At 30.1% G+C, this 25325-nt stretch overlaps 2 protein-coding genes across 2 annotated transcripts; both read left to right on the plus strand.

Moving 5' to 3' along the window:
- Positions 1-2926, plus strand: LOC140184252 (uncharacterized). Its single transcript, XM_072234568.1, has 5 exons — positions 1-106; positions 153-835; positions 1622-2521; positions 2620-2817; positions 2891-2926. Exons 1-5 carry the CDS (start codon positions 1-3, stop codon positions 2924-2926), a joined length of 1923 nt encoding a protein of 640 aa, XP_072090669.1.
- Positions 2927-10204: 7278 nt separating this feature from the next.
- LOC112797672 (uncharacterized) lies at positions 10205-13877 on the plus strand. The gene is made up of 2 exons (XM_025840724.3): positions 10205-13132; positions 13219-13877. Exons 1-2 carry the CDS (start codon positions 10309-10311, stop codon positions 13602-13604), a joined length of 3210 nt encoding a protein of 1069 aa, XP_025696509.1. The 5' UTR covers positions 10205-10308; the 3' UTR covers positions 13605-13877.
- Positions 13878-25325: the final 11448 nt, after the last annotated feature.

The following is a 25325-nucleotide window of genomic DNA, read 5'->3' on the forward strand; positions in this document are numbered from 1 at the left end:
ATGGGAATCCACTCTCACAATCAATCCCTCAGACAGTCCCACCATCTGAGACCAATAGGACTCCCCAGAATGATCAGAGCAATCCTTCAGAGGAGGTTCAGGGAAGGCCAAATGTGAACAAGAGGAGATCAACTAAGAGGCCCCCCCTACAGGCCAGTCTTTCATCCCAAACCCCGATCCAGACAAGCCTCCAACCTTCTACGTCCCCGTTGATGATGATGATTTCTCTGATGAAAATCCTGGACATCATTGCTATGAATCAGAGGAATTGCATAGCATAGCAAGTGACGATGATACTGAGCAGACGCCAATTTTTTCACAGAGCAATGTTAATGCCCCAGTTAACCAGGTTCGGTTGGAGGTTGGGATGGAGTTTGAAACTCTAAGTCACTTCAGGAAGGCTGTCAGAAAGTTTAATATCAATATTGGAAAGAGCATATTCTTTTCTCGTTGTGATTCTACAAGATCGAAGGCTATATGCTATGATGAGGACTGTCCTTGGCAAATATACTGTGCCAAGAGAACATTTCCAGCAAGTTTTCAGGTAAAGACATTTCTAAATGAACATACCTGTAGTAGGGACAATCACTGTAAGTCAGCAGATGGAAAGTGGGTCATAGATGAGTTGGAAGAGAGGATACGAGTGCAGCCAAACTTGACAATTAGGGAGGCTGACCAATACTTCAGATCCGAGTATGATGTACTAATCAATGAAAGGAAAATTTATAGATCTATGAAGAAAGCAAAAGAGCGAATAGAAGGTTCTGAGATTGCACAATATGCACGACTTCGTGATTATGGTAACCAGATACTGAAGACTAATCCAGGTTCGATAGTAAGGATCCAAACGAATCCCATGCCTGATTCAAATCCAGTTTTTCTGAGAATCTATGTTTGCTTTGATGCGTGCAAGATGGGGTTTGTGGGAGGATGTCGACCTTTTATAGGGTTGGATGTGACCTTCATAAGAGGATAGTATGGGGGGCAGTTACTGACTGCAATAGGACAGGACGCAAATAATCATATCTATCCTATTGCCTACGCAGTTGTTGAATCAGAGAACAAAGAAAGTTGGAAGTGGTTTTTGGAGATACTCTAGGAGGATGTTGGAGATTTTCAAGCTAATGGGTTTAACTTCATGTCGGATATGCAGTAGGTACTTGTGCATATTTACTTATAATCATGTATGGCCGATTCATGTTAGTAGGGACTTTGATGTTTTCTCTTAATATATGTATAATAATGTATGGCTAATTATTTGTTTTGGGTCTTGTTTAGGTCTGTTTTAGAAGTTAATTGAAATTTCATTGCTTAATCGTTAGTAGCTTAATACTGAATTCTGTTTCGGAATGAGACTGATATTGACATGTTTGGAATGATGGATTAGCTGAATAGTCAATGAGACTTATGATTTAGTTTTGGAATCTGGTTTAGATTTAGTTAATTATGGTTTGGGCTGAGACTGATACTGGGAATTTGGAATCTGGTTTAGCTAAATAAACAATTCTGTTTTGTTTTGAGACTGAAATTGGAATGTTGGGAAATTGTCTACCTGAATACTTATTTTTGTTTCTGGTTTTTTGGAAATCTGTGCGATGTTTACTTAAATGAATTTCTATAGGGGCTAATCCCAGCCGTACAAGAGATTTACCCAAATGCCAACCACAGATTCTGTGCAATGCATATATGGCAAAATTTTCGCAAGAAATGGAGTGACTTGCAGCTGAAAATGTGCATGTGGTCTTGTGCCAAGGCAACCACAACACAAGACTTCAATGCTGCCATGGAGAAACTGAAAAGGATCAATGTTGGGGCTTGGGAGTACCTGCATAAGATTAGTCCTAAACAATGGAGCAGAGCTCATTTCAGTGAATACCCTAAGTTGGACAACTACACCAACAACAACTGCGAGGTATTTAATGCAAAGGTTAAGAAGATGAGGGGTAAGTCGATAATTACAATGTTGGAGGAAGTGAGGTGCTACGTAATTAGGATTATGGCTAGGAACAAAAAAGCTTTGGTTAGGTACAACGGAAGACTAGCACCAACCCAACAGAGCAGATTAGAGAGGGAAAAGCGAGAGAGCAACAAATGGAGGCCTCTGCCTACTGGAGATGATACAGGGAATGTGTATGAGGTGCATTGTCTGCCAACAAAGGTAAGTGTGGATCTTGGCAAAGGTACATGCAGCTATCGACTATGGCAAATCACAGGTTTACCATGTAGACATGCTTGTGCTGCTTTGGCTTACCAGAACAGAAGGCCAGAAGAATATGCCCACAACTGGCTCACCATGGGTGCATACAACGCAGCCTATCAGACTTCTATGCGTCCAGTTCCAAGCCAGGAGTACTTGGAGCACGATGTTGATACCCTCCCCATTCTGCCACCTCGGTATAGAAAACCAATCGGGCGACCTACACTCAAGAGAGACAAGAGAAATGATGGCCCTAAGGAGAAGAGTGACCCTCATAGAACAACGAGGAGGATTGGGACTATTATCTGCATATACTGCCTCCAGGTATGGTAAACCAATTATATGTGAAATTCTGTCCTGTTCTGTAGTTATTGATAAATGTGATTCTTAGTTCAAATTACGACTAATCCTTGTATCATTAGGCTGGTCATAATAAAAGAAGTTGTAAAAAGCGGAAGGAAGCTGCGGGTGAAGGGAGTTCTATCCCACAAGCACAGACAGATGCTGAGGATGAGGATATGATGGCTGAAATGTACTATGAGGAGACATTAGAATCTGCAGAGGCTGAACAGGAGGCCACTGAAGATGGAAATCAAACCGCAAGAACCAACACTCAACAAGTAAGTGCATTGTTTTAATCATTTAACTAAGCTGCCTTGTGTGATAATAACTGCGTTGTTCTATGGTTTGCAGCAGCCTCACCCAATGCCTCCCTCATCGACTGCATAGCCACAACCACCAACAACAAATGCAACAACCAGAAAACAGGTTAAAAGGAGAAGTGTTAAACGCCCTCCTCCAGTCGGACAAAGACAGCAGCCAAGTACACCACCTGCCAACCAGCCAGCAACAACTCCATCCACACACAACTCTCAAACTACACCACATCCACTACAAGGTGCTAGTGCAGGAACAAGCACCCGGTTCATGCAGTTCATGCCCACACATGGAGTTGTCACTTCAACTGCTACAGGTCGAGGCACATCTGATAGAGGGAGAGGTCAAGGTAGAGGTCGAGGCAGGATACGTGGAGCAAGCGGAGGAAAAAATGGTCTGTCAAGCTGGAGCAGTAACTCGACCCCAATATCATAGACTACTATTGGGAATTTGGAATCTGGCTTTTTGTTGTTTTTAGTTTACACTTGTGAGATACATAACTCTTGTATTTTTTTATGCATTTTCATGCAATTGCTTAGATATGAATTAGTAAGGCTTTTTTTGAGGGTGTAAATTCAGTGGCCAATATTTGACTTTTTTGTCTAATATCAGAATGTTTGGAACTTCCAGCATCCATATATATATAATGAACAATTTACTTGTTAAAGCAGTTATATACTTGCCTTCTTTTGCCTCTTTTTGATATCACTATTGTTATTGTTACAACACTTTCTTCATCCAATTTGGTCCTTACTCATATATTGAAAAGCAAAATTATCAGGTTGCTAATTTCCAGCTTACTGTTTGATCCTTAAGGAGAAAGTACATATTTATGTCCATTTTGTTATCAGAATCATTTCAGATTGCAGCAACAAGTTCAAACATTGTGTATCTACATCAATGTGTCACATGTAAAGCAAACCAGTATAGATTAGAAACAATCCATATCATGCCAATATCATTCAAAAATTTTAACTATGACAGAACAAAGACCTCAAATTTTACAAGTCTTATGATTTCATAACCAAATACATCTCACAAAACAGACAAAATGCTACCCCCAGTGCAACAGTAATAATCATCACTCTAATTCTCCTAATTTCACCCCTAATTTCAACCCTAAATTTGTCTATCTTCTTAGCCATCATTGAGGATGCTTGCAGATTTTTCACCCCTGCATTCAGAGTCAATCCATCATCAGGCGTTGCATAACAATGCTCGAACTTTCTCTTGGCTAAACATCTTGCCACGCCCTCCCATCCTTGTTCGAGTTCATCCACCCAAATAAAGTATCTGCAATCTCTTGTCTGAGAGAAAAAAAACCCAAATTTGTCAACTAAAACTCAGAAATCATTGTCTCACCTCAACAACAACAGCAGCTGTCCCTTACTGCCCATAGAAGACATCTGATGAACCATCTGTTAGGGTTCGTAATCGTTCCAGACTCCATCAACACAACATCCCTCCTACAGAAACATTTGCCGTCCAGCTTCTTCTCCTTCATCTTCTTCGAACTGGAAGAACTGCTGCGAGTTCCAAAATTGGCATCTGAGTTAAATCTGCGTGATGACATTGCTGGGGTTCTGAGATAACTTTGGGTGCGCTTGAATTGCAACAATGTTTCAGATTTGGGGTTATGATTCGAATTCGGGAAGAGAACCTGCTAGGGTTTTCATTTCAACTATTACCTACATATACAAACGTTCAGATCCACGTGGATTGAGCTTTGGGAGGTTCGGAGAGCCACGTTGGACGCTACATACCCGAAGCAGGTGCCAACCCAAGCCAGGCTATTTTTATCACACGGAACCCATCTCTCATGGTTACAAAGTCAATTTCATTCTACGATAGGTACATTTGTCAGCGTTCTGAACTCTCATGGGTACAAATAGTCAATTATTCTTTTAACTTTTAAGCCAGCATTGTCTCCATAATTTTTTTATTCATTTTTAAAACTCTATTTATTTTAATGTTAAAAGTTGAAACTTGCAAATGTAGAAAGGCCAAGATAGAAAATTCCCCATTGGCCTTACTTTTTTAAAGTTTACTTTTAATTAGTATCTATATACATAAATATGTAAATACAAAAGACATAATATTTATATTGGTATTCTAAATTGATATTTGAATTTTCAATTTATTTAATTTAGTTTCTAAAGTTAACATCTATGATTCACCATTAGTTTATAGAATATTTTTTATAACTGGCATGCTAATTGATACCATGTGTTAAAATAAAGTTTAACCACATGTAATAAAGTGATAGTATATCAGTTAGTGACATGTAGTATATCAATGTGAAAGATGGTGCCATGATTATGAATTTGTGTTTGTTGATGCAATTTGGTGAATCTGAATGGATAGAAATAATAATATTTTTTATTCAGGTGATTTTTGGAGTATTGATAAGTAGATGTGTATGTTTATCCGCCATCTAATTTATTTCACTCGATTTTGGTAATTGTTTCACAGGATATTGAATCGAACTTGTATCAAGATTATATGAAAAAGAATGGACTTGACTTGAGAATCACTTAGCAAATATTGAAATGACTTGCGTAAAAGTTAATAGTGACAAATTTATGTTAGAGTAAAGTAAATGAATAAACAAATAAAAAAAAATTTAAATTACTAGAATTAAAATGTAAAAAAAAATATCAACGAAATAAAAAAAAACTAAAAAGAAAAATGAATGGAACACTAACAAATTGAAATAAAGTAATTGACTTTTTAACACTCACATGCATTTGCACTTTATGTCCTTCCGTTACGTCATCAAAATTAAATTTTTTTATAGAATTTTATGTGATTATAAAATATTTTTAATTGAAGTTCCAGAACTTTACTTTTCTGAGTTTCTACTATTTTTAAACCATGAAGAGAGACTTACCATGGAGCATGTTATCCACTATCTTCTTCTTTTTTTTTTGCCATGATCTTGCCTTGACCATGAAAAATCTTGATCCTCAAGTTTTGATACACATGTCTCTCTTTATCTTTAACGGGTCATCTTATTGGATTTGGTTGTTGTTTTATTTGATTTTTGGTAATTTTGACAAGGTGTCAAATCAAACTTATATCAAGATTTAAATTTACAGAGCAGATACAACTCTTTTTAAAAGAGAAAACTAATCGACCCGAATTTACTAAGTGTATGTGTCGAATGATGATTATTCGTGTATGAAATATTTGATATAAATTGGATCAAATAATGTAAATAATAATAAATAAAAATACAAGAAAATAAATGAAGCTTTAAATAAATAAGAAAGTAAATTTGGAATTAAAAAAATCAAAATGTTTGAAGAAAGAAAACAAATTAAAAATAAATTAAAAGTTGACTTCAGACACTCATATGTATTTGTACTCCACGGTTCTTCTTGACATTAGCGTGGTTTAGAATAAAAAATGTTATTTATTTGTATAATAAAATTAATTATTAAAATTAGCCATCATGTATTTATATATAAATATATGTATTGTTTAGTTTATTTTTAATGTATATTTTATATTAATAGCTGATTTTGATAACTAATTTTAGTGTACATATAATATAATTGCTTAAAATTTTGTAAAACTTTAATGTAATTATAAAATTTTAGATTGAAATCCCTATCTCTTTTAATTTTTTTTATTTATAAATCATAATGATAAATTGTAAAATATTTTTTTATATATATTTTTTTTTTGCGAATTCTCACGACTTAAAATCTTGCCTTAACTAAGAAGGGCCTTATTCTCCAAACTAAACAATTTTTTTTTTTTTTAATTTTACTTTGGTCATAACTCATAAGTATTTACCTATGTTTTTTATTTTATCATGTGTTAATGCATTGATTCACATGTTTGATAAAGGTCCGACATATCCTTCCTCGACTCATATCACATATGATGTGATCGACATTTTCAATCATGGTCAAAGTGTATTTATTTGTCGAATTTTTTGTATCAACAGTTGTATTGGGTGAATTTCTCATTAATGGCATACTAAAGACGATCAGTCAAAGTGTATTTATTTGTCGAATTTTTTGTATCAACAGTTGTATTGGGTGAATTTCTCATTAATGGCATACTAAAGACGATTCAACAAATTTTGATAATGCCGGCGAAATATATATAATATAATAATAATTTTTATAATAAAAATATTATATTTATATAAAGAATTAGTTATCAAATTATTTATTATAAATTTGTGTATAAATATATATATTATTTAATTTATTTTTAATGTATATTTTATATTTTAAAATTTATATTTTAAGATTTATTTTGTATAAATAATTATTTTATGTATACATAGTATAATTATTGTTATAATTATATTTTATTATTATAAAATATAATTAGAAGTCAAAATATCTAATTACAAATTAAAATATTAAAATAGTAATTTAAATAATAACATATAATTTAAAATTTAATTTTTTATATTTCATATTTTACAATTTTGACAATATAATTAAAATATTTTTTTTGTATATGTGGTTAAACAATCATTTAAAATTCAACTTTCATACAATTAGTTCTTGATGATACTCATAGTTAAAAAAGTTCATTTAATTAGTGTAGTTATTATGAAAAAAACTAAAGCTAATTTTAAAAGAAGAAATACAAATGGATAGATAATATCTTTTCAAGTCGAATTCTAAGAAAGAACATCAATGTTATTTAAATTTAAAACTTGATCATTATAATGGTCATCTAATATGAAGTTCTCAAATTGGCTATCAAGTGTCAAAAGTTGAATAAAAAATTATTGGGAGGTCAAATTTAATAATTTAGTGGGGACAAATAAATATTATTATTATTATATATTACTCAATAAAATTTCAAATTGTAGTGAGGACACTTGCTCTCACACCCTAAGAAATAGATCCGTCCCTACTAAAAACTGAATTATTTACTATTTGGAGGGATCTTACTTTTGCTTGCTAGCAAATGAAGTTTGGTGTGAAACTAATTGTATGAAAGCTTTCCTTTTTGTTAGGAATAATTGGGAAGTAGTTGGGAGTGGATCCCCCTCTAGATGAAACAAAAAAAAAAAAAAAACTGGATGGTATCAATTGTTACTTTTATCTTTGATTATTTTTTATATTTATTTTTAGTTCTACTTATAAAATTAATAGTAAAAGATCATAATTTATTTTTTTAAGTATTAAAAAAAATTGAGAGGAATTATTTTTAAAGTAGTTTATAATAAAAATGTTTGTTAAAAAAAATTAACTAAAAATAGTCATAATTTATCGTATTTAACATTAATTAATTATTATAATAATTAATAAATATTAAATAAGACAAATTCTAATTATTTTTTGTTTTTTTAGTATTATCGAATTCATAATAAACATGGAGATTTAATCGGTAAAATCAGAAAGATCCTCCATTGAGATTGGATTAAGAAAATAATTAGTCATCATTGTGACGCTGTAAAGTAGATCCAACCATGGGTTTAATTAGATGCTCTTATTAAACAAAAATCTTTAGGTCTTGTTTAGTACTTGGTTGTGTTTTTTTTTCTTTGACAATGACCAAAAAATAAAATAAAAAAAGTTATAACATTAATTTGTTGCACATTACGCGGGTATAAATTTAATATTTGAAAATTCCAAAAAATTTAACTTGAAAGTTATATTATTATGTCAAGTTAATGAAGAATAATATCCCAACAATAACTAACTAAACGAAGTATAAAGAAATAGAATGAGAGACATAGTAGCTAGTACCAAAAGATATGGATTAAAGGTGGAACCGCATAGTAGATTAAATTAAATGTCAAGAGAATGAAATAGCAAAAGTGAAATTAATAAGTCACGCAGTTGGTAGTTCACACTTCCCAGTTTACACTTAAATGATTGAGAATGAAAGACAAATTTGTACACCAAGAATCGTCGATAATAACATGGTAAATGTTATGGTGCCCAAAAAATAATATTTATTTATTAAAAAAAATAAAAAATTAATATTTAATTTAAGTATAAAAATAAATTATTTTTAAAAATTTAAAATTTATCACAAAAAATAAATTAAATAAAAATTAGACAATAATTTATAGGCTGATTTTTTTTTTGTATGAAAAAAATTTTGATATTTTTTTGGAAAATGAGATTATTTAGTATAATTACAGATGGGTAGATTTTGTAAGTGAAAAGTCCACACGTGAGGAGCGTGATGCAACACGTGAGAGGCGTGGTAGACATGTAGCAGCATTTTGGCCAACACGTGGAGGCGTGGTGGACACGTGGCAGCATATTGGCCACCACGTGGGGAGCGTATTGAAACACGTGGAAAGCGTGTTGAACAATATCCACAATACTGTAATACATTTCAAATATCAATATTCAACCAAAACACCATCTTTACTTCCATATTAAAAATAATTTCTGTAATTTATAAGCACGTAGAATTTTCCTAGTAATATTACGCGGAAGTGACCACGTGGGTCTTACATTCATATACCGTGGCCTGTTGGTCAGAGAAGTTCATCCAAAACCCCACGCAAAACACCCTCAAAAATATAAAAAAAAACGTGAATATTGAAATAAGGGAAATACTACAGTAATCAACGCTTTTTTGTGCGTCATTTTTGAAAATTTTTTTTAAAAAAATATTCAGTAAAAATAATTTTATATTTAAATATTTTATATAATTTTTTTATTAATTATGTTTGAATAAAATAATATAAAAATATTTTTTTATTTATTTATTATATAAAAAATATTTTTTTAAATCTTTAAAAAAAATTTAAATTGTAACTTTTTAAAAAAAATATTTTTTTTTTATTTTTTTAAGGTTTTTACAGTTTTATTTTTATTATTAGAAATTTGTCAAATATACTAAAAAATAAAAAAAAATTATTTTTAAAATTTTTTTTATTAATTTAATGACGTTCAAACAAACACTTAAAAAATAGTGTTTACTTACAAAAAAAATTAAAAATTAATATATAATTTAAAAAATATAAAAATAAATAATTTTTAAAAAAAATCAAAACTTTTATAAAAAATAAATTAGATAAAATTAGACAACAACTTATAAACACTATTAAATTGGCCTTAAAATAATTTCTCGTTACTCAAAAGTCCACACACATGACACACCTGCTCTGGTTACTGTTGTTATTTTAAGCAACTAGAACATTCTTCTCGTACTCTTGTGATGGAATTTCAATTTAAATGCTTAAAATAATAGAAAAATTGCTCATCTTAAAATGTCTTTACAGATGTGAAACCATATTACATCATACCATAAATAAAAAGAATCTTGTACTTATATCCGTTTTATTTTTATAATACAATAATGATGCACATGTCAAAAATAATGTATATAAATAAGTACACGACCCGCATTTATACATGTATTGATATCATTTTCTAAAGTGCACAGAACTGATCAATCATCACCAGCCACAACATACCATCTAATAATTCAATCCATACACAGAAGGTTGAACTATGTCGAGAAAAAATCTCTTAATATTCCTCTTCTATGTCATTGTGAAACTCTCTTGTGTGGCTTTAGCTGCCATTGATGAGAAGAATGAAGAAGCAAATGCACTCTTAAAGTGGAAGGCCACCCTTGATAACAAAAGCCAACTTATCTTGGCATCTTGGAACAACGGGACAAGTCCATGCAGATGGAAAGGAATTCAGTGTGGCAAATCAAAGTCAATCACAAGCATGAACATTGAAAATTTTGGACTCGAAGGTACACTCCACACTCTCAGCTTCTCTTCATTCCCAAACCTCCTCAGCATAAACATATACAACAACTTGTTCCATGGAACCATTCCCCCGCAGATTGGTAACTTGTCAAGAGTTAATCAATTGAACTTGTCCAAAAATTTCTTTGAAGGTTCCATTCCTAAAGAGATCTTCACCTTGACAAGTCTCCACGGGCTTGATCTTTTTGAGTGCCATCTAAGTGGTCAAATCCCTGAGTCTATAGGGAATTTGGCCAACTTAACATATCTAGATTTTGGAAACAACAATCTTTCTGGCCACATTCCTACTGGGATTGGCAAATTGGACAACCTTGAGTATCTTTCTTTCATAGATAATTATCATCTTTCTGGTTCCATTCCAATGGAAATAGGAATGATGACAAACCTTCATACGATTGATTTCTCAAGCAACACTCTCTCTGGGGCTATCCCTCCTACCATTGGTAACTTGAGCAATTTGCAACAATTATACCTTTCTAATAACACACTCTCTGGGTCAATTCCACCCTCCATCTGGAACATGTCTAAGTTGACCTTGTTATATCTTAATAGCAATAACCTTTCTGGATCCATCCCTGCTTCCATAGAAAACTTAGCTAACTTAGATTCCCTTGCACTTGATAACAATCACTTTTCTGGATCCATTCCTTCCACATTGGGAAACTTGACAAAGCTCTTCGAATTATACCTCGGCTTTAATAATTTTTCTGGACCTATTCCTGCCTCTATAGGTAATCTGGTCAATTTGAATTACTTGAGCTTCCATACAAACAACTTCTCTGGAACTGTCCCTGAAACAATTGGAAACTTGAAAGGCCTCAATATGCTAGAATTGGCCACCAACAAGTTTAATGGCACCCTTCCACAGGGCATTAATAACTTGACAAGTTTGAAGACCCTTTCCGTGTCCAATAACAATTTCATTGGCCATTTGCCAACTCAAATCTGCTCAGGTGGATTACTCTCATACTTCAACGCTGAGAACAACCATTTTACTGGATCAGTGCCAAGAAGCTTGAAGAGTTGTTCTAACATTGCTAGACTCACATTACAGGGAAACCAGTTGGAAGGTGACATTGCAGAAATTTTCGGCATATATCCGAATTCAGTACATATTGATCTGAGTGATAACAAGTTTTATGGTCAGATTTCACCAAACTGGGGAAAGAGCCATAACCTTCAGAACTTGTACATGTCCAACAACAATATTTCTGGTGCTATACCACCACAAATTGTTGAGGCTACTAATCTGGGTAGGCTTCGCCTTTCTTCAAACCAACTGAATGGAAAGATTCCAAAGGAACTAGGGAATATGAAAAACTTGTTTGAACTCAGTATCAGTAACAATCATCTCTCAGGAAACATTCCACCAGAAATAGGATCATTGAAGAATCTGACAGTCTTGCACCTAGCAGGAAATGAGTTTAGCGGCAACATACCAAGAGAAGTTATGCAGTTACCCAACTTGGTTGAATTGAACTTGAGCATCAACAGACTAGAGGGAAGCATCCCCTCTGGCATTGCCTCATTGACACCTCTCTCTTCTCTTGATCTTAGCAACAATTTGTTGAATGGAACAATACCAAGGTGGCTTGGAGATCTGACGCAATTGAACTTCTTGAACCTCTCACACAATGATCTCTCTGGCAATATTCCCTCCAGTTTTGATGGCATGTCAGCCTTGATTTCTGTCAACATATCACACAACCAGTTAGAAGGGCCTCTTCCAAACAACCAAGCTTTTCTTAATGCTTCAATTTGGTCCTTGGAAAGTAACAGAGGCTTGTGTGCTAACAATGTCACCGGCTTGGAGCGATGCACAAAGAAGCATAGCCAGAAGATGGTATTGTCTCTTATCTTTGGAGCACTTGCTCTAGCACTTTGTGTGGTAGGTGTTTCAATGTATATTCTTTGCAGAAGAGGCAGAAAGAGAGAAGATGAAGTTAAAGAAGTGCAAGCAGAAGAGCACTTTTGCATATGGAGCCATGATGGGAAAATGGCATTTGAAACAATCATTCAAGCTACCAATAATTTTGATGACAAATATCTCATTGGAAATGGAGGGCAAGGATCTATTTACAAGGCTGAGTTGCCTTCAGGTATGGTTGTTGCTGTGAAGAAGCTTCATGAGAAGACTGCTATTGGGGAGGAGACATACAATTTGAAAGCATTTGAGAATGAAATCAAAGCATTGACAGAAATGAAGCACCGCAACATGATAAAGCTATATGGGTTTTGTCAACATTCACGGTTCTCATTTTTGGTTTACAAGTACTTGGAAGGTGGAAGCTTGGATCAAGTGCTAAGAGATGAAGCGGAAGCAAGTAAATTTGATTGGGGAAAGAGGGTGAATGCAATTAAAGGAGTTGCTAATGCTCTATCATATATGCATCATGATTGCATACCTCCTATAGTTCATCGCGACATATCGAGCAAGAATGTCCTTTTGGATTCAGAATATGAAGCTCATGTCTCTGATTTTGGGACAGCTAAGTTTCTTATGCCTGATTCAAGTTGGACAACACTTGTAGTCACCTATGGATACGGAGCTCCTGGTAAGTTCATTTTCCCTTGCTTTCTATACCAAGAATGATCCATGTATTTCTTTATGCATAACTTGAAATTTTCAATTTGGTTATAGAGCTAGCTCAGACTATGGAAGTGACAGAGAAAAGTGATGTATATAGCTTTGGAGTGCTTTGTTTGGAGATCCTCATGGGAAAGCATCCAGGAGATTTGATCAACTCATTGTTGTCGCCAACAACAGCATCAATAACATACAATTTGTTATTGGTTGATGTCATGGATCAGAGGCCACCCCATCCTAAGAATTCAATTGTTGAGGAAATCATGTGGATCACAAAGTGGGCACTTGAGTGCTTGAGACAAAGTCCACGATCACGACCAAGCATGCATCAGATTTCTAAAGAGCTTATGATAGGAAAGTCACCTTTAGCTAATCGCCAGTTTCCTATGATCAGAATTGGGCAACTCATTGAAGAAGGATCGGGGAGTGCACTTACGTGATTGCTTCATTATGATCTAATGATTCATACTTCATATATATAAAATAATCCTCCTGTGTCTTAATTCTTAAGCTTGTTTACTTTGACAGCGTGTGTACCATTATATATATGTACGAGTAAAAGGTTAATTTCTTTGGTTATGTTTTGTGCCAAGCAATTACAAAAGGAGATAAACTTGTTGAGTCAGAATGCATGAATAGAAGTAGAGTAATCTCATTGTTAATGTTTCAATAAAGAGCAGAGAATAAAGAAGAAAAAATGATCTATTCATGAACTCCATTCTTAACTTGTTGGTTTAGAACTTCCAAGTTTTTCTTTTTTTCTTGCACAAGGGGAGCATTAAACCCGTGACATTTGATTAAAGAAAAGTGAGACATTTCCGTCCAACCACACGCTCTGAATTCTTTGCGATGAGCCACTGAGCCACTGGCCTGCTTCTTATTGTGTTTATGTTTATTTTAGATTTTAAATTGTCTTTTGTTTCAATGTTCAATTGTGGTCGTGAGACTTTATGATATTGCACTATAGTTATTTTGGTATGTTTTAGCAGTAACAATGTGTTAAGGTTGCCAAAAACTAATAGTTACTGATATATTGTACTTCTGGATTATGTTGAGATCTATGGATGTTAGTAATTTGAAATTTCAGTCTATTGAGCAAAATGAAGTAAAATTCACAGTGATTTCATATATAATTCAACTAAAATTACATAATATTATTTTTTTTTCTTAAATATGTCACCATCAAAACTATACAAGCTTAAATTAAGTACTAACCAATAACAGTAAAAGGCTATTATAGCAAAGAGTTCCAAATACCTCATACACCTAACACAACACAAACTTCACAGCAGCAGTAAATGCAATTAAAAATCCCAACACATTCCAAAATCTTAAAAATGCAAATCTTGTTTGGGTCTACACTCATTCTATAGTAGTATCTTCAATTTTCTCACTTTCTCTTTTAATTCTGACAATCTGTCTTGCACCTTAGGTTTTTGCCCTCCTATATCTACATCCTTAGGTTTCGAACCAACATTTCCACCAATAAAATCAAGTCAAGGAAGACTCTAAATAGCATATCCAAGGAAGAAATTAATGCCATATTATTACAATCTTTCTTCTTTTAATTTCTTCTATTATGTTATTACGATGTCGGTATTGGAGACATGAAGCAATATATCTCATCATTCTACACAGAAAATGAAGTTGAATTCCTAGTAAGCAAGATGATAGAAACAAAATCCAAACTGTACGTAGTGCTAGGAGATCGAGGACCCAGGCCATCACTACTGACCCTCATTATTTCATAGGATATCCATGAATGATTGCTAAAGACAACAACTTTCAACACATGTTGAGGAATATAATTGTTTACTTAGCTTTATGCTAATAATGACTTGCTTTTATAATTGAACAAGCGTAATATCCCATAGGATACCATCACGTGGTAAAATTGAAATTATAATTTTAAATTATTCTATTAAAATTAATTTAAATTGTAATAATTTAATTAATAAATAAATAATATGATGTGTATTGTTTGTGTTTTTTTAAATATAATATTAAATATATTAACTCGAATGTAGCTATTAAGTGTATAAAAATTATGTTAAATTATGAATTCTCTAAATGTATCCGTTTAAAATATTTAAATTATAATTTCAATTATAAATTATAATTATGATTTTAATCATAAATTATAATTATGATTTTAAAAAAATTTTTAATATAATATTACATTTTTTCTCCACTTTACTATTAATATATTGATATTGCAAGTCTAAATTATAATATTTTACTAAATCTTAACTGAAAAAGAAAATAGTTATGTGTTTCTATCATTTAATTTATTTAATACTTTATGTGCTAACACTAACAGTATTTTTTAAAAAATATATTGATAAAAATAGATATAATATAATTACAAATATAACATAAATAAATAAAATATATAAATAAATGCGAAACCAATGTGTTTATCAATGTCTTTGTTAAATTTTATAAATTAGAAAATAAATTATGTATTTGGTTGCTTGGTGATCATATATAGAAGATCAAGTAATTGGATTGTAAATTGATCTCATAGTGTACATCTTATTTTTCTCATTTTTGAATGAAAGTGAGAATTAAGAGAGTAAATAATAATACATAAAGAAAAAAAATTTTGCACCACAACACATAATTATTACCAAAAGAAATATTCATATTAAAATTTTACATACTGTAAATTATGAAGATCAATCACAATGTATTGGTCACTTCTCTCTATTTTTGACCATGATATAAATTTTTCTTTTCTAGTCAAGAATCCAATAACATCTAATTGAACAAAAAAAATAAATTAAAAGTACCAAATTAAGGACAAATGAGTGAATGATATAAGAAATTATAAATTTGTACGTGTATAAAATAAAAAGAATTTACTGGTTTATTTTATGTTAAATGATAAAACTAACAATAGTATATTAATAAAAGGATATACCTTTAAAAAAAGTCACAATACAATTTCAAATATTTTCATAAATAAACCGTTAAAATTTTTGTTATCGATAAAATGATGCTATTATACAATTTTTTGGCAAAACTTAAAATGATGCTATTCCGGAAAATAATTTTGTGTGGGTTAATATAAATTAATTACGTTCCAAATAATTAGAATCGTTATTTGTTTGTTTCAATATATCAGCACGGGCAAGCAAATTAAAATGATTATCTGAAATTTTACGATCATCGACCGTATGTACTATACGTGACTCCATCTTAAAAAATATTTTGCACGTGTGTACAGTCAGAAGATACATTCCGCTTGATTTCTCAATCTCAAAATTTGAGAAGACATAGACCTTTCTTTCTACCAATTCATTCTCAAATATTTTTGTCGAATAATTCTGGATTGAGCAATGAATTTTATCGTAATGCAAAATAAATTAAATATAAAAGCTATTAGCATTTACAAAGCTATTAAAAAGAATTATCTTTGACTTGTTGAATGGTGTACTTATAAAATTAAGTTAAAATGTGATCTGCAAATATTTATAAGAATTTAATTTTGATGCACTGACAGTGTAAAGTAGTTTTAAACGTGTATCTAATTACGTAATGACACATCAATAAAAATAAAGACATTTCATATTGACCGCGTGAATGGTCATCCAAAAGAAGGATGTGATTGCACGACTGTGTAAAACGCTTTACACTGTCAGTGCATCAAAATTAAACTCTATTTATAAATTGAACTTAGCATTACTTGAAAAAATTTAGTAAATAAATCAACTAATCTTATCGTCTATAGAACTATTTCTATGTAAATCGCCTTACTCTTGTCAAACTTGAATGAAACTTTCTATAGCCTTATAATTTTTGTCTTTATTTTCCATACTTTCTCTTCGTATAATTTATTATAGGTGATACTATTGATAGGATTGTAGTCAATAGTCATTAGGTATGAAAAAAAATAAAATAAAGACTATGTGAAAATTATAAATTTTTTAAATGATAAACACGAAAGAAAATTTACTATTGCTTATTATATATATACTAATAATATGTCAATAATTTTAAAAATTTACTAATAATACTAATAGTTTAAAGATAATTTTAAACTAGTTATAATAAATTTAGTTATTACTCTAAATAAATAAAATAAATAATATATTTAAAAACTAAAGAAAAAAAGATTAGCAACAATTATGCTTAGAATGTTCCCATATTTTTTTTATTTTTTTGCTTCTCATTCTTTCACTTCAATATTAGATCAAGAAAACTCTAAATTTAAAATATAATAATAAATATATCATGTGATAGAAAAATAATAAACTAAAATGATATATATATATATATATATATATATATGAGCGGAACTACCTATAAAGAAAGGGGGCAATTGTCCCTCCTAATTTTAATTTTTTACATATAAATTATATGTAAATTTCAATTTAGCTTCCCTTAAAATTTTATTTTAATCTTATTTTATTGTGTAAATATTTTTAGGCCCCTCTAATATTTCATCTAGATTCGTCCCTATATATATATATATATATATATATATATATATATATATATATATATATATTATTGCTATATAGGGAGTCAATACACAAAGATATGTTATCATAATAAAATATCACACTATGAATAATTATATGCATGTCAAGTAAAATTTTACGGTATTAAGTTTTAATGCCGTAATTGAGGTAATATATATCTAAAATTTTAATAAGTAAATACCTAAAATAAGTTAATTAAATAACAACAATTAATACCTAAAATATTGAAAAGAAATTTTTAATAAATGTGAGAAATAAAAATAAAAAAATAATAAATAATATTAATGTTTAAATGAAATAATTGATAAAGAATAATAACTATAAGTAAAAATAGTATTTTTATTTTGAAAAAAAAAACACATGAAAAATTGTTTAATAATCCGTGCTATGTACATAATAATAAATTGTTTAATAATTTGTACTATGCACGTTATAAAGTTGAAATTATAATTTTAAATTATTTTATTGAAATTAATTTAAATTGTAGTAATTTGATTAATAAAAAAGCAACATGTTATGCGTTTATTTTTTCTTAATCTAGTGTTATTTGTATCAACTCTAATATAGTTATTAATTATTTTTGTTAATCTACTTTTTTTTAATTTATGATTTAAAATAATAATTATAAATATTAATAATTAAACAAATTATTATATTATAATTATTTACGTTTTATTTCCAAAATTGAAAACATACTATTTCTTTTTTATTTAATGATTTTTTATTTATGTTACTAGTATATATTAATCAATTAGTCAATAATTTTTTTTTATTCGTAGGATATATTTATTTATTTTGTTTAAATAATTTTAAATGTTTTCTTATTTAAGTATATATATATATATATATATATATATATTAAGTCATATATTAATTATTTTTTAATTTTTGATTATAAATATTTTTTTAGCCTACAATTATTCAATGATTTTATTATTCTATTAATAGCATCGTACGCATAATAATATTCATAAATCATACTAATTTCCGTGTATATATATATATTAATTGTATGTAAATATATTTAATTCGTACATATTAATTATTTTTTATTATGATTAATTTTTTTGAGCCTACAATTATTAAATAATTTTTTTATTCTTTATTATTAATATCATCGTATGTGTAATTTTCATAAATTATAATAATTTTTTTATTTATTTATATAATTTTAAATATTTATATATATATATATTTATATATATATATATTAATTGTACATATAAAAATTTAAGTCACATATATTAATTATTTTTTTGTTATAATTATAATTATATATATATATATATTGTATTCTACAATTGAGTAATAATTTTTTAACTTTTATATCCATGCATATTCTCTAATCCCTTTCATATGCATGATTAACAATTTTTTTTAAATAGTGATATTTTAATTTTTTTTTCTTTTGCGTATTTTTATATATTAGCAAGAAAGTAAAACCATGTATTGTAACTCTTTTTTTTTTTTCACGCCTTAATCTTAATTAATCAATTTTGTGTCTACACAATATAATTAAACTTTTAATAAGTCTAATTTATTGATGAATTACATTTCTCTTAATAATTGCATTACGAATATGAAATACAAAAAAAGGTGATACATATATCCAAAAAAGAAAACAAACTTAAAAATAAAAAATATTCATATTAAAAAGTTTAAAAATAACATATCCAAAAAGAATAGTCATAATATATAAATTGAGACAACAATTTAAATTTCTCTAAAACTAATTTAATCAATTACTAATATTAGAACTAAATTATTTAAATAATATTTAATCTATTATAATCCTTAGATATGTATAGATTATAGTCATTCTCGTAACAACCAACCGAAATAACATAATAAGATCAAACACTTAGAATCCGTACAAATTCAGACTATCTTCTTGTTAAAATTGTCAAATTAAATTGACTTTTATTCTCCTCAATGGCAGTAAATTAATGCACCAGAAGGCCAGTAATTTCTAAAAAAAATCACAATATATTATAAAATTATTTTTAATACAAAAAGCTTAAGAGAAGAAAATTTAAATATATTATCAATCTTTGAATTGCATCTTCAAGGTTGGCACGAATTTTTCAAAACTGAACCTAAATTGGGAAAATTCAATCTCATTATATGCTCTACTTCAAAAATTTTCAGACAAACATAGAAAATGTGGAGGAGATATAACTTGAACTTGACCTACAAAACTCCTTAGAAACAATTTCCCAATCAAAGAAGAATAACAGATTAGAAAAAAAGAATGCTTTGGATGTTAGATTTAGACTCACTAACCACATAAAAACACTATATATAGTCTTTAATAGTACAAAAATAATTATAGAAATTAATTATGATAATATCAATTTACCATTATGAATGTTAGTATCATATTTATAGCAATTAGAATTATAAATTTATGTTTAATTTTTTATATAATTATAGAGGCCTGCTATACATACAAGTCTTTTTGGCTTACAAGTCTTACAAGTTGGCACAAGCCCAACAAAAAACACGCATTACACTCCCACATTCAAGAGTAAATAAACACACGTTATTCAACTACTTCCTGTTTTCAAAGCGCGCTACTCACCATGCATTATAAACGACTCTTCTTCTTCTTCCTCCATGAAAACGAGTTTCTTGCCAAATTTGAAGATAATGGAACTTCAGAAATACACCCAAACGGTTACAGAAATACACCCAAAGGATTATAGAAATACACCCAAACGGTTACAGAAATTCACTCAAAGAATTACAGAAATACACCCAAAGGATTACAAAACTACACCCAAAGGATTTAAGAAATACACCCAAAATTCGTTGAAGTACACCTTATGCATAATTCAGAACTCTTTCTCTTTCTCCTCCTCATCTTCTGCTGCTTCTTCTTCTTCAAAAATGATTTCAGAGCTTGATGTCAAAAAATAATGGAAATCGAGAATAACGAAAAAAAAACAGAGAGAAAAGCACGTAAATGAAGAAGGAGAAAGAGAAGGCAAGAAACGAAAGAAAAGAAGAAAAAGAAGAAGAAAAGGAGGAAGAAGAAGAAGAACGTGCAGCAAGAAGAAGAAGAATGTGTAGTGAAAACGTGCAGTAACGGTTGAAGAAGGAGAAAGAGAAGGCAAGAAACGAAAGAAAAGAAGAAGAAGAAGAGGAAGAGAAAGAAGAACGTGCAGCAAGAAGAAGAAAAAGGTGCAGTGAAAACGTGCAGTAACGGTTGAAGAAGGAGAAAGAGAATGCAAGAAACGAAAGAAAAGAAGAAGAAGAGGAAGAGGAAAAAGAACGTGCAGGAAAAAGAAGAAGAATGTGCACTTGTAAAGACTTGTATAAAAAAACGTTTGTATGTGGAGAATTTTTTATTAAATAGATAGTACGTTTGGCAATGTTATATTATATAGTTTTCTGTGAAAATTAAAAATAAAATATATCCTTCTAGAGATTCCAATGTGTGACAACATGGCTACTGGCTATAATTGCAATAACCATCACTACGGCTTTGTTTGTCTGAGTTTCTAAAAAAAATATTTTTTCGAGTTATCTTTTTTTAAAAGATCTTATGAAAAAGTAAAAGTAATTTTATGTTTGAATATCTCATACAAAAAGATCTTTTTATCTATCAATTATGTTTGGATATAATAATATAAAAATATTTTTTTGTTTAGTTATTACATAAAAAATATCTTCTTCTTTTTTTCATGAAAATAGATCTTTTAAAAAAAGATGTAAATTACAGTTTCTCAAAACAGATCTTTTTTATTTTTCTAGTGCTTTTACTTTTATTATTAAAAATTTATAAAGTATACTAAAAAATAAAAAATATATTTTTTTAACAAAATAATAATGCCTAAACAAATACCACATATTTCATTACTTAAGACATTAACAAATACGTATAACCCCTCCATAACATTTTGTAAAAAGGAAATACCGAGAACAAGATAGGAGAGAGAAAAGATTATTCTAAAAGCAAATTTTATGGTACTTTTAAATTTAAGGTTATATTAGGTAACGAATGATTTTTTTTAACAATATAAATAATTACCAATAAATTAAAAATATACTACATTTTTAAATTATTTATCTAAATGTTAATATTAGAATAACTATCCATACATTTAGTAAAATAAATATCCAATATATTCATTATTCATATTGTTTAGTATTTTTGTTGTTTACCTATATTTTTTTTAAATTTAATATTAAATTTGTCGAACTTATTCTTTATTTTTTAAAAATTATTTATTTTTATATTTTTAAAATTAAATATTAATTTTTTTTGCAATAAATTAAAAAATTGTATATAGGCACCATAGTAAGTATTTATTCTAAAACCAAACGCTAAAGTCAACTATTCTTAATTAGTTAACTTAGCCTTTGTGTTTCTGACGTTTGCCCCGAAATTAGTTATTTTTTTAAGTTTGCTTTTATTAGACTATGGGAAGTTGGAACAATACTTCAGAAAAAATTACTAAAAATGTTTATGAAGTCTACGAATGAATGTTGATAAAAATATTTATAAATTAAGAAAATTAATGTTCTATTTATAAAAAAAAATGAGTTATGTATGATAAAAGTATTTAAATTTTAATTTTTTTATTAATTTTTTAGTAAATTTTTTAAATTATTCTATCTTCAATCTCAATTTACTTTTTTAATCTTCTATAATCTAATCTACACTTTTAAAACTCTTGCCATAAAATTCAACTGGTTCAATCATAAATTTACAAAAATCATACCCAAACCAAATTAATTAAACACAAAAAAAAAAACATAAAACATAAAATTTTTTAAATTCATTCATCCAATTTTAATTCACTTTAGTAAAATTAGAAGCAAAAGCAGCATTAACTATTAAAAACCAACAAAATCATTCATCCAATTTAAAATTTACTTCAGCAAAAATCAAAAGCAGAATTAGCCATCAACTGAAATCTTTTGCAAATCAATCTCAGTATTAAAAAAAATAGAATCAAATTAAAAAAAAATAGTATATTTTTAGTACTTGTTTGGGCGCCATTAAATTAATAAAAAATATCTTTTTCATTTTTTAGTGTATTTGGTAAATTTCTAATAGTAAAAGTAAAAGAACTAAAAAAATAAAAAATATCTTTTTTGAGAAGTTAAAAAAAGATATTTTTATATAATAAATGAACAAAAAAGTACTTTTTATCTTATTTTATCCAAACATAATTGATAGATAAAAAGATCTTTTTACATGAGATATCCAAACATAAAATCACTTTTACTTTTGTAAAAGATCTTTTTCAAAAATGGCATACAAACAAGTCCTTAGTAGTAACTAAATCAATTTTTAAAATGAAGAAAAATAAAATAAAAATATTTAAATAAAAAAGAAATACCTTTTTCTTTCGCCGCCTCCCTTTTCTCTCCGATTTCTCTTTACCGAACCCTCTTTCTGCATGCAGCAGCACCACGACTCCATTCTCTTCTTAGGCGTGGGATAACTGCGTTTTTCTTGGCTGAGTCAGGCACACTATAACGATGTTCTCCTCGGCTCGGACATGTATGCCACGGCAACGTTCTCCTGGAACTCCTGACAGTTCTGAATCCATTAAACACCTATAGCCTGAGACCAGCTCAAAGGTGCAACTACATTTTGTTGAGGGGTCTTAGAACTCTGCTCCTCCATACGCCTAACTGGCTTCTTTGTCGAGGCTGCTCTTCCCTATGAGCCAGCTCCTTCTTCATTCTCTCCTTTTCGAAGATTGCTGCGGCTTTAGCATTGAAAATAACATTACACCGTGGACACAGAGACACGTCCTGATCTTTAATCTTTTGTTGTACTAAGAAGTCTAGCAAACCATCTCCCGCTCGGGGTTATATCAAACGAAATTGTGACTCAAAATCATCAAGAGCCACGTCAAAATCATAAGACATTCCAACCATGTTCACCCCGAAACACGGTTCAATGAAGCTAGCATTTGCACCGAAAGGATTCACATCCACTTTCATCCTTCTTTCCATCATCAAATTTCAGGCGTCCCTCCATTATTGCTTCCTAAATTAAGTCCCTAAAACGAACACAACTATTAGTCAAATGATTGGTTACTTGGTGAAACTTGCAATAAGGTTTCTCTTTTAAATCTTTCACCGAAAGTAAGGTTCTACCCTCAGACATAATTAATTGTTTATCTGTAAGCAACACATCGAAAATCTGATCAGATTTGGAAATAGCAAAACTATACTTTTTTTTTTTACTTTTCAGTTTTGACTCATTCGACTTTTCATTACCAGGAAGCTTTTTAAGTAGAGAGCAAACATATGAAGGACCTGCTTAAGTTTGGCCAAATCGATCTCTGTTTTGAAATCGAGTTCCTCTTCTAAGGACTCTATAGTCACATAAGCGACTTTCTCTTTTCGAGTAAAAAGTTTACTCTTTAGTTTCTGCTCATTCCTATGCTTATCCTTTTCGTTTTTCATGAGCTCGACCTGACGAACCTTTTCATTCAAATGGGTTAGGTCCGGGATATGCACATTAAGCAATTATCGACGCATATAAAATCCTAGCTCCATAACTATTATCTTCACCACTTCACTCTCAGGTAATGAAACATAGCATCTACTTCTAGCATTTTTGAAACGTATCATATAATCATCAATGGTTTCACCATTCTCTCGTTTCAAAGCTACTAGATCAGTAACTGCCACATTTAATTCCCCTCGATAAAATTGAGCGTGAAAAGCAATTTTCAACTGATTCCATATTATTATCGAATTCGGTCTGAGATTCGAAAACTAAGTAAATGCATTCTTCGTTAACGAAGAAGGAAAAAACTTCATTTTCAAATTCTCATAATTGGCCAAATTTCCAATCTCAACCAAATATCGAGCAACATGTTCAGTAGTCGATTCTCCTACTTCCCCTGTAAATTTTGTAATTATTTTTAGATTTTTCACCCTTCTTGGAACTTCATCCATTTGAACAATTTGGAAAAAGCAGAAACGAAATGGGGTTGGTTCATAAAACCAGCATTCAAACCCACTCGATTGAGCACTTCTTCCATAATTCTAGTGACCTGATAACATTCTCCACCATGATTAGCACGTAATCTGGCTAGAACTTCATCTGCATTTTGCCCACGGAGAACTATATGAGGATTTTTTCGGTTAAAAACATTATTTTCATTTTGAAACACATTTTCGAATCCTTCATTATTTCTCCTAGCATTATGCCTTTCACCTTCATCATAATCAACGATTCGAGCAATTCGTTCGACCTGTCTAGCAAGGCGTTCGAATTTTAATTCGTGATCAGCCATCATAGGATTCAGAATCGTGGTCATTTGTTAGGTCAACAATTTGACTAAGTCATGATGACTTTCCTCTACATGTTGTTGATACACTGCCATGAAATTAGCAGCGTTCAATGTAGAGCCCACATTATAATCACGAGAATACTCGAAATGCTGTTGTGGGTTTTGAGAATTATTCACTCCACTTGTACTCTTGAAACGAATAGGAGCAACAAAACCACTCACTGGCGGAGTATAACCAGGAAGAAGACCATAAGAAGGCCATCCAGTGGTCAGTAGAGGCTGGATTAGCGGCAAAGTGCCACGTGGACGAATATTACGTCCAATACTTCCAATTTGAACAGTAGTAACTGCAATACTTTCACTTCCAATTACACCTTCCGAACGTAAAAACATGTCCGCAGATTGC

The sequence above is a fragment of the Arachis hypogaea genome, chromosome 4, assembly GCF_003086295.3.
Source record: "Arachis hypogaea cultivar Tifrunner chromosome 4, arahy.Tifrunner.gnm2.J5K5, whole genome shotgun sequence".
Taxonomy (NCBI): domain Eukaryota; kingdom Viridiplantae; phylum Streptophyta; class Magnoliopsida; order Fabales; family Fabaceae; genus Arachis; species Arachis hypogaea.